At 55.2% G+C, this 11,095-nt stretch overlaps 1 protein-coding gene across 1 annotated transcript; it reads left to right on the top strand.

The window, feature by feature from the left end:
- Nucleotides 1–923: 923 nt before the first annotated feature.
- Nucleotides 924–9,920, top strand: LOC138683160 (la-related protein 7-like; the record flags this gene model as incomplete). Its single annotated transcript, XM_069774682.1, is given in 4 exon segments — nt 924–1,136; nt 8,220–8,314; nt 8,947–9,498; nt 9,500–9,920. Coding segments are annotated over 4 exon segments (1,227 nt in total), but the record flags the coding sequence as incomplete, so codon positions are not given.
- Between the last annotated feature and the right edge of the window lie 1,175 nt (nt 9,921–11,095).

The following is an 11,095-nucleotide window of genomic DNA, read 5'->3' as shown; positions in this document are numbered from 1 at the left end:
GGCGGCTCTCAGGGTCTGCGGGTGCAAATCCTCTTTGCTTTCAACAGTATTTTTCCGGTGGGGGAAGAAGAACAAGTTGATTCAGCCGAGCCGAGCGGGGACCAAGCTGCAGCCGCAGCCTCCTTGCGCCAGATGGCAAATGCGTTTGCGACTGTTGCCCGTGCTTCTGTTCGCTGCGTTGACCGGAGCGAGGCAGAAATAGGAAAAAGGACCTCGAGGGCGCGAAGGAAGGTCACGCGGTGTCGCTCGGTGGCACGCTTTCCCCCAGCCCTCGCTCCAGTAGTGCTGTCAGGTCTTTTAGTCTCCTGATGGGAAAAGCAGCAGCTCTGGATCCCCCTCGGAGGGGGCGGCGCTTTCCCTGGGTGCGTGACACCCAGGAGGAGACGGTACCCGCCGCCGCGTGCTCCCAGAAAAGGACTGGATTCTGCCCAACGTCCGGTGTCGGGGCGCTGGGGCTGTTTGCGCTCTACGGGACCCCAGGGATGGGGTTAGTACATCCCCTCCTCGTGCTTGGAGGATTCGGCACTAGCAAGGACCCCCTGGTACCAAGGACACAGGCCTCTCGCTCCCGCTGTGTGAACAGTGTGTGGCCTGGGGGAGTCGGGACAACTGCCGTGAACCGGAGGCCAAAGATCTCTCCTGGCCTGTATCCTGTTAATTAAAGAGATGGCGCTCTGTTGGTGAGGCACCTCTGGCTGCAAGATTGTGCAAGGCCATCTGCTGCGTAACTTGTGGCAGGGACCGATGCTGGGGGCGTGAAGGCAAGCGCACTTCTAAAACCATAAAACTCCGTTTCATTTCAGAGCGCAGCTGAGCCACCCCGCTCCTCAACACTCTGCCATCTGCACCGCTGTGGCTGGGACCGGGCAGTGCTGCACATCCCAAAGGCCACCAAGTCACACCCGTGTCCCTGCTGCTTTGCCGGGAGCTTCTGCGATGCGAGCGATGTTCTGGGGGCTGATCTCTTGGACTGCAGCTACTCAGTCCCTGACCGGCAGCTGGTCAGGAGGGTTGCGTCCCAGGTGGAATTCCACCTCTCTGACGAGAACCTGGCCAAGGATGCTTTCCTCCTGAAACATGTCCAGAAGAACAAGATGGGCTTCGTCAGCATCAAACTGCTGACGTCCTTGAAGAAGGTAGGCAGCCCGTTGCGTTGGCCAGCCGGGGTGGGAAGTGGCCTCCACGTGGAGGATGCCTGGGTGTCTGGGTGTGCTCTGGCTGTCTGCGGTGAGGTGCTCGGGGAGGTCCAGGCTCTGCTCAGGCTGCCTGTGTCCCGGCAAAGCGCTGGTGGTGCAGAGCTGGGCCCTGCTGTCTGCCTTCAACGTGCTGCAGCAGTTCTCCACCCAGGGAGGGTGGCTGTGGAAGCGGTGAGGGGTCCTCAAACCCCAAGCCCAGGGCTGGGTTCACCTCTTCTGCCCGTGGTTCCCCCAGGCTGCTTTGAGAGAGGAGAGCTCGTCCTCCGGCGCTGAGGCTCCTTTACATTTGGGTTTGGGGCTTTCTCTTTTCTTTTGTTTTTCATCACGACTAGATGAATGAGCAGCGGAGTTTATTAAAGCAACGGTACAGGTGCTTTTGGATTGCCCGTGATAAATAGACTGTCTGCAAAGCACGTGCAGGTGACAATACCGTTGCCTACAGGCGCGTTAAATGATGAAAGAAAAGAGCTCTAAAGAATTCTAAGTTTCCCAGGGAAGCACTCGGTACAGCCGAGTGTTCAAATCTCACGCAATAGGCATCCCTATGGCGGGGGGGAGAGAGGCTCAGCCCATTGACTGATCCCAGAAGTCAGCGATGTCCTCCCGACTTGTCTGTGATGGTGTCTTCCCTGACATTTCTCCTCTCTTAAGCCCTTTTATGTTTTCTGAGTTTTTCGGTGGAGCTTGAGTGACTCTAGTCACACATACCTTTCCTTTGATTGGTATAAAGTTCTCTCGGTTTGATTTTAAAGGTATACACTAGAGAAAATTCAGAGCGCGTGCTCAGTGGGGGTTGGTCGCACCTTGGAGATGGGTAACTTTGGGGGTGGAGGTGTGTTTTGGTATTATAATGAGCAAAGTTCACCCAAAGGACCTGCTGTTGCGTGTGAGTACCCCAGAACTGGGCATGTGTGATAGAAACCAGAAGCAGGGCATTAGCTCAACAGAACCCCCATTGTGTTACCTCCTTGCTTCAGTGGATTCAATGCAGGGAGCAAGCGTTCTCGTTCCGATTGTTCCGGTTCCCTATCCCTGCGATCACAGAGCCTGGCCACGAGGTCTCGGCTCCGCTCCACCCTCTGTGTTCCTTTTCAGAGTCAGCATACCAAGCTCCCCTGGTGTTGCTGACGTCTAAAGTTGCAGGTCACGTTGCTTAGGGAGCTACCACGGAACCAATTCTTGACGTGTGCAGTGTTCCTCCCTGGAGGTTCACCTTCCCTTGAGGGGCGGCGGGGGGACGTGTGTCATACCGACAAGTCACCTCCAGCAATCATTCCACGGGCTGTCGCTGTGCCCAGGAGGCCCGGGGGTCTCTCCCTGCCCTTGGCGGCCATGCCCTGGGCCCAGCTGCTGGGTGTCCCTGGCGCCTGCTCTGCCACTCAGCTCGCAAGGAGAAGCCTGGTGCTGTTCCTCTTCTCTCGGGCCATGGCAGGAACCAAGCGTGCAGCGCAGAGACCGCCCCTATTAGCCGTCCCCTCTCTGCGCCAGAGCTAAAGCCTGTGCGACCCCGCAGCCAGGAGGAGCAGGGACTTGATGTGGCTGGACACAACCCCTTTTCGTGGGGCGTAAGGGGGGTGATTTCGGCAGCCGCAGCCTGGAGGCAAGCCAAAGTGTAACCAGAGCCATAGGTTGGGATGGTGGGTGCCAAGAGCCCGCCACGGAAGTAAGCCAGGCTTTGAGAAACAAGTGCGCGGAGGTGACCCCGGTGTGGTGGAAGGAAAGGTTGGTCGTATTCAGACGTGGACCATTTGGATCCGTGACCAAAGCCCAGCCAGGCAAAGGACAGACAGCTCTTCCAAACTGTCAAAATAGCCCATTGCTGCTATTGCCGTCACATCCCCTTGTCCCACTGAAACCCAGCTGCGCAGCCTTTCTATTAAACACACGCGTTGGCCGTGTTTATATGGGATACCAAAGGCGCTTCAGCCATGGGTGAAACTTCCACAGCTCACCTGTGACTTGAACCTTTCTGAGAGTTCTTTGCCTACCTCGGTTTGTGGGAAGATGTTCGGATCTTGCCTCAAACCCTGGCAAGTCTCCTTTTCCTTTAGGATTTAGTATTTTGAGTACTGAGAGATTAAGAGAGGTAGTCTCCTTGCCATTTTGTGCGTTGGTGCCAAAATGGATCTGTACCTTCAGACTATGTAAATAAGGGCATGTAGGCCACAGACATTCCTTTGGTTGTGGTGATGCCAGAGGTGAAAGACAGGGGTTTGGTTCCCTCTGCAGGAACTCTGCAGAGATGTAGAGAGCATGCACGGTTTCCTCACCGTTCCTTACCAAGGCACCAAGGGACACTTGCTACCACGCTGTCAGGGGAGGTTCGGACTTGACGTGAGGAGACATTTCTTTGCCAAGAGGGTGGTCACACCCTGAAACAGGCTTCCTGGAGAGGTGGTGGATGCCCCGTGCCTGTCAGTGTTGAAGAGGCATTTGGACAATGCCCTTAATACCATGCTTGAACTTTTGGTCAGCCCTGAAACGGTCAGGTAATTGGACTAGATGATGGTTGTAGGTTCCTTCCAGCTGAACTATTCCATTCTATTCTGTTCTGTTCTACTCTGCTCTGTTCCCTGTGCTCACCATGAGTCAAATACCAACGAGACTGTTATTTGCCTGAAACGCCAGGGGGGTTTCAGCTCCAGAACCACTTTGAAGGACACATAACACAAAGGTTGCAAGTGGAAACAGGCTATTATTTTTATTTTTCTGAGTCTGTTTCAGAGCTGATGCTCACAAGCCTTAACACAATGTGCCTGTGTAGCCAGGAGCAGGCTGATGCATTCTTCAGTTGAGCTTGAGAAAACATCCTTTGCAGCCTGGCAAAGGCAAGTCCCAGAGCTACAGAAAGTAGCAGGAGGAATACAGGCCAAGCAGTCCCTGTTTCCTGAAGAGTGAGAACGTGCAGAATGAGGATCAGGACCGACCACACACAAAAGAAGAAGAAGGAGGAGGAGAAGGAGGTGTGTGTGGTACCGTGGGGTATTTTCCAAAGTATGACAGGTAGAGGTGAAAAGCGTATTTTTGCGTTCGGCAACTTGCTCCGCCGCTGTGCTTCTTGGCCAACGATGCACAAAAGGCGCTCTCGTGCCGGCCCTGCGCTTGATTTGCGTGCAGGAAGAGGTGAAAAGTGGCAGCTCGTGATGGGGCAGCAAGCCTGGAGCCCTTCCAAGCACAGGCTGTTTTGCCCAAGCCATAAGCCCTGGGGAAATGGAGCTAAGGGAAGAGCAGAGCTCGCTCCTGCTCCAGACTTGCACTGGGCAAGAGAGCCCGAGAGAGGCAGGGCACGAGCGGTGCCTTGGAGGTGCAAGAGCAGCAGGCAGGGAGCTAGGCGAAAGGGCCCAGAGGAGCCCTGACAAGGGGCTGTGCTCAGTGCTACAGAGGACAAGAAGCAACCCCCGGGAGCATCCCTTGGAGCCCGGCCTGGGAGTCCGAAAGGTTCCTCCCCCCGGATGCGGGGCACGAGGGCCACCTTCGTGGAGCACGAGCAGCGGGCACCTAGCCACAACGGCCCAAAGGAGCCCTGGCGAGGGGCCGTGCTCAGTGCTGCAGAGGAAGGCAAAAAACCCCCGGGGACACTTGCTAGCCCACCGTGGGGGAAAAAAAGCCTTCCTCCCCCTAGCTGCAGGGCACGAGAGGCCATCTTCGTGGTGCACGAGCAGCAGGCAGTAACCTAGCCAAAATGGACCGGAGGAGCCCTGGCAAGTGGTCCTGCTCAGTGCTGCAGAGGAAGGCAAAAAAACCCCCGGGGCCCAGTGCCAATCTGCGCCGGGGGAAAATTCCTTCCTGACCCCAGAGCTGGCGATCGGCTATTCCCTGAGCACGTGAGCAAGACCTGCCTCCTGGTCCCGCAGGCTGGTCACGCCTCCCAGGGGATGTCCAGCCCCAGATTTCGTCAAGGCCGCTACCCAAGATGATTTTGCTCCTTTGGAGGAAGCTCTCCTCTTCGGGATGCACCCGAGACTCCTCCCAGGCATCTCCCAGAGTCTTTTAGCCTCTGCTCTAACTACCTAATGCCTCAGGTAGCAGCCCCAGACTCTTCCAAGGAAGCTACCCAAGATGATTCTTCTCTTTTGCAGGAAGCTCTCTCCTCCAGGATTGACCCAAGACTCCTCCCAGGCGTCTCCCAGAATGTTTTGACCTCTGCGTTCGGGACCGGAGATCCCAGCTACCTGCCCCAGACTCCTCCAAGTAAGTAGCTCAAGACATTTTTTTTCTCCTGTAGAGAAATCTCTCAACTCCGACAGCCACCTGAGACTCCTCCCAGGCATCTCCTAGAGTCTTCTGTCCTCTGCTTTACCTACCTAAGGTCTCAGGTAGAAGCCCCAGACTCCTCCAAGGAAGCTACCTTTGAGGTTTTTTTCTTTTTTGGAGGAAGCTCTGCCCTCCGGGATCCCCCTGTGACTCCTTCCAGGCGTCTCCTAGAGTCTTTTGGCCTTTTCTTATAAGGAGCTGAGATCCCAGGTAGCAGCCCCAGACTTGTCTAATGAGGCTACCCCGGATGATTTTTCTCCTTTGGAGGAAGCTCTTTCCTCCGGGATCCACCCGAGACTCCTCCCAGGCATCTCCCAGAATCTTTTGGCCTCTGCTTTACGGACCTAAGATCCTAAGAAAAGATAGCTATGAAAAGGCCAAAAGGCTCTGGGAGATGCCTGGGAGGAGTCACAGGTGGATCCCAAAGGGGAGAGCTTCCTCCAAAAAAGAAAAAACCTCAAGGGTAGCTTCCTTTTAGGAGTCTGGGGCTGCTACCCAAGATCTTGCACGAGCAGCAGGCAGTAACCTAGCCAAAACGGACCGGAGGAGCCCTGACAAGTGGTCCTGCTCAGTGCTGCAGAGGAAGGCAAAAAACCCCCGGGGCCCAGTGCCAATCTGCGCCGGGGGAAAATTCCTTCCTGACCCCAGAGCTGGCGATCGGCTATTCCCTGAGCACGTGTGAGCAAGACCTGCCTCCTGGTCCCGCAGGCTGGTCACGCCCCCCAGGGGATGCCCAAGCCCTGTTCTCCCTGAACCTGGAGCCACCTCGGGGCTTCCGAGAGTGGCCAAGTGCCCCCGGCCTGATCGACCTTGGGGGCAAGAATCCTTCCCACGCCTTCGGGCCACCAGCGGGTGCTCCAAAGCACTGGGAGCCCTGGCAACATCTCTGCATCCCACTTCTTACGGCTGCTGCCACTGGTTCCGCAGGGAGTGAGGACGGCGAGCTCTGCAGTGCTCCTCAAGAAGGCATTCCCTTGGTCTTGCCACAGCTCTCCATCCAAAAAAGCCTGATGGCCTCGGGCACCTCCAGGGCTTGGTGGTTCTTCTCGTCTCCAGCAGCCTGGTGCAGCCTCCGGTCTTCCTCCCTCAGCGCCCGGCAAGTAATTCCAGCGGCTCCTCACAGACTTCCTCTGGGATGTCTCTGGGCCGCCTGCCAGGCAGACTGGCAGTGGGACAGGGGAGGCTGCCCCTTTTATAGTGCCCCGGGGCATTGTGACTGCTGCGTTGCCGGGTGGTGGCACTGCGACACGGGGGGGTGGTGTGAGGGGGCCCCCCGTGCGCAGCGCTGCCCGCCGCCCCTCGGCCCAGCATCCTTCGGAGGAAGGCCTTTGGGGCGCCGGCCCCGGGGGCTGTGTGGCGTTACTGAGGCCAGAAGTTTGGCAGAAAATAAACCGCCTTGCGTTCCAGCTTATCCTCAGATGTCAGAGGGGCTAGGGACGGCTGGGTTTAATTTCTGAGTGATGTCCAATTCGACGCTCTAAGGGCGGTCGCGTTCAATGTGCTGAACTATCACGATGAGGGATGCCCTTAATAGCGTACTGCACTCTGGCTTAGCTGCGTTCAACGCACGAGAATGACCAGACTTAGGGAGTTTGGTTGCGCTAACAAATTATCACGACTAGATGAATGAGCAGCGCAGTTTATTAAAGCAACGGTACAGGTGCTTTTGGATTGCCCGTGATAAATAGACTGTCTGCAAAGCACGTGCAGGTGACAATACAGTCGCCTACAGGCGCGTTAAATGATGAAAGAAAAGAGCTCTAAAGAATTCTAAGTTTCCCGGGGAAGCACTCGGTACAGCCGAGTGTTCAAATCTCACACAATAGGCATCCCTATGGCGGGGGGGAGAGAGGCTCAGTCCATCGACTGATCCCAGAAGTCAGTGATGTCCTCCCGACTTGTCTGTGATGGTGTCTTCCCTGGCATTTCTCCTCTCTTAAGACCTTTTATATTTTCTGAGTTTTTCGGTGGAGCTTGAGTGACTCTAGTCACACATACCTTTCCTTTGATTGGTATAAAGTTCTCTCAGTTTGCTTTTAAAGGCATACGCTAGAGAAAATTCAGAGCGCGTGCTCAGTGGGGGGGTGGTCGCACCTTGGAGGTGGGTAACTTTGGGGGTGGAGGTGTGTTTTGGTATTATAATGAGCAGAGTTCACCTGAAACATGTCCAGAAGAACAAGATGGGCTTCGTCAGCATCAAACTGCTGACGTCCTTGAAGAAGGTAGGCAGCCCGTTGCGTTGGCCAGCTGGGGTGGGAAGTGGCCTCCACGTGGAGGATGCCTGGGTGTCTGGGTGTGCTCTGGCTGTCTGCGGTGAGGTGCTCGGGGAGGTCCAGGCTCTGCTCAGGCTGCCTGTGTCCCGGCAAAGCGCTGGTGGTGCAGAGCTGGGCCCTGCTGTCTGCCTTCAACGTGCTGCAGCAGTTCTCCACCCAGGGAGGGTGGCTGGGGAAGCGGTGAGGGGTCCTCAAACCCCAAGCCCAGGGCTGGGTTCACCTCTTCTGCCCGTGGTTCCCCCAGGCTGCTCTGGGAGAGATCATGCCTTAACTAAAAAACTGCAGGGAAGCACTGGTGGTGTGATGTACAGGGAAGCTGTGTCTTCTTGCCATGGTCCAGGAGCACAGGCGGCCTTCTCCCACAAATCCTGAAAGGGGGATATTGCCGTGCCATGACCTCAGGTTGATGGGGGTGCAGCCTGCCTCGATGATGGGTTTAGGGTGGTCCCTGCCTGGGGAGACTCACAGTGACACAGTGGCCCCCTCTGTCCCTCAGGTGAAATACCTGACGCATGACTGGTGGCTGACGCTTTACACCCTGCGGTTCTCAGAGCTGCTGGAGGTGAACGAGGAGGGCACCAAAGTGAGGCGGTGGGTGATAGCATATGTCCATACATTCTGTATGGTATGTCTAAATATTTGTTGGTTTTAATATTTTGTACCAGCCGTGGAAACTGGTTTGCTGCTAGGTGACTGTAAAAGTGAGATTTGGTAAATAATTATTAGAAATCTTATACTAACACTATGATTGAAAAAAGAGACAGAAGTGTAGCCAAGTAATTAACTAGTAGAGGTAGTTACTCCTAAGTTTTACAGTTCTTTGCTCTTATGACTGGATGTTCCTGTACATTAGATAAGATTAATATTGAAACTGACCATATATGACTGAAACCATGTTAAGCTCCAAGATCAAAGAACAAGGATGACGAACAAGACTTGAAGGTCAGCCAACAGAATTTGAAACGGATCGGTGGTCGCAAAAGCAGCCCTTTGACTCAAATGAAGAACCGTTGCATGTGATCAGATGTAGGCAGTACTATGATACTCAGTTACAATAATTTTTATGTATATGTATACTAATCTGATTAATATGTAATTGGTTACTCCATATAACCTGTTTGTGCTGAAGCTGTGGCACGCGTGCTAGGTGGAACTATCCCCCGTGCATCCAGCGCTGCAATAAAGAATGCCTACTTTCTAAAACTCCAAAATGAGTCTTAGAGAGTTTCTTCGACTGGCTTTTCGGTATCATGGGTCCCCATCCCCGAGTCCCTGCTGAGTGTCCCCCCCAGCAGACTGCTGCTGGCCTGGGAGCTGCTGCCCCTGGAGCAGGACATGCTGCTGCTGCTCCAGAAGAATTTCCTCAAGACCATCACGAGGATGTTCAGCCCCTTCGGCACCATCGCCTCCATCCGCATCCTGCGGCCGGGCCGCAAGCTGCCCTCGGATGTGCAGAAATACACGTCAGACTTCCCCGAGCTGCTGAGCAAGCACTGCGCACTGGTGGAGTACAAGAGCCTGGGGAGCGCTTCAGCCTTGAGGAGCCTTGAGGACCTCGGCCACCAGAGCTGTCCGCGTGGTGAGAGCATCAGGGTGGTCCGGCTCTGCGGGAAGGGCTCCAAGAAGACAGCCAGGGCCAAGAGGGAGGTGGCGGAGGAGCTGATGGACCAGCCGGGTTGGAAAGTGCAGGCGGTGGCCGCGACCTTCCCCAACGGCCTCGGGGACTCCCTGCTCTGCAGCTCCCCGGAGTTGAACGGTGCCCAGGCGCTGCCACCCCAAGGACCCCTTGGCACCCTCCTGGCCCGGCAGCAACTTCAAGCCCAGCAATTTCAGCAATGCCTTCACTGGATTGCTCCTCGCCAGCAAAGTCTTCCCTCCGCTCGGGACAGGCTTGGGCACAGGCAGCTGCTACGGCCTCTGCTCCAGCACTGAGAGCACTCGTGGCTGCGGCTGGGGGAGTGGGGTGGGTGCCTGGGCACCCTGGCCCAGCAGCCCCTCTCCAGATGCCAAACCTCTTGCCGGCAATCCTCCGGCAGCGACGTGGGTGCCTGAGCCCCTCGGCCTGCGGGATGCGGTGCTTTGCCTGCCCCACTGTTGTCCCAAAAGTGGGGTCATTCACCCGGTGTGCAAAATGCCAATATAAACACAGAGCAGAGGTATTTTATTCCAGTTCTTGTTTACGCAAAGATGGGGGCTAGGTGGTAATCCGCAAAGCCAGCACCCCTCATGCCTAAACGGGCAAGCAATTTATACAGTTCAGTTATACATATTCAATTTCCAAAGTTCTTCCAAAAACTATTACTGGGAGTCGCTTATCTCGCACAGTTTCCATTGGGCTAAAGTTTCCCTGCTTGGAATTAAAGGTACAGTGTTCTTTTCTTTTACAGCACATGCTCAAGGAGAGTGGGGGGGTAAGTCTTTTTGGTGTGGAATTGAGTTGGTGGTCATGATCTCCCCCTGCCACCTTTCTTTACCTTTCCTCCAGTTTTCGAAGATTTTTCTGACTTCATGCCTATTAGCAATTATTCAACTTTTTGGCGCCTCCTGGGGTAGGATGTTCCCTTCTTCTCAGTCTTTTAGTTCTTCTTCAGGGGCACAGTCGTTAGCAAGGCATGCATTGGTTATACAAAGGGGATCTTGTTTCACAAGACCTTTGTGGCCTTTTTCGTGTGGCTTAAGTACATAATTTCTTAAGTACATCATTTCCCCCTGTGGTGGGTTGACCCTGGCTGGACGCCAGGTGCCCACCAAAGCCGTTCTATCACTCCCCCTCCTCAGCTGGACAGGGGAGAGAAAATATAACAAAGAGCTTGTGGGTCGAGATAAGGACAGGAGAGATCACTCACCAATTACCATCACTGGCAAAAGAGACTCCGCTTGGGGAAAATTAACTCAATTTATTACAAATCAACCAGAGTAGGGTAATGAGAAATAAACCCAAATCTCAGAACACCTTCCCTCCACCCCTCCCTTCTTCCTGGGCACAACTTCACTCCCGGATTCCCTACCAACCCCCCCCAGTGGCACAGGGGGACGGGCAATGGGGTTTACGGTCAGTTCATCACACGTTATTTTCTGCCGCTTCATCCTCCTCGGGGGAAGGACTCATCACATTCTTCCCCTGCTCCAGCGTGGGGTCCCTCCCACGGGAGACAGTCCTCCATGAACTTCTCCAACATGGGTCCCTCCCATGGGCCGCAGTTCTTCACGAACTGCTCCAGCATGGGTCCTTTCCACGGTGTGTAGTCCTTCAGGAGCACGCTGCTCCAGCGTGGGTCCCCCGTGGGGTCACAAGTCCTGCCAGAAAAACTGCTCCAACGTGGGCTCCTCTCTCCACAGATCCGCAGGTCCTGCCAGGAGCCTGCTGCAGCG

The sequence above is a fragment of the Haliaeetus albicilla genome, chromosome 31 (assembly GCF_947461875.1).
Source record: "Haliaeetus albicilla chromosome 31, bHalAlb1.1, whole genome shotgun sequence".
Lineage (NCBI taxonomy): Eukaryota > Metazoa > Chordata > Aves > Accipitriformes > Accipitridae > Haliaeetus > Haliaeetus albicilla.
The sequence above is the reverse complement of the archived record's forward strand: the minus strand, read 5'-3'. Positions and strand labels throughout refer to the sequence as shown.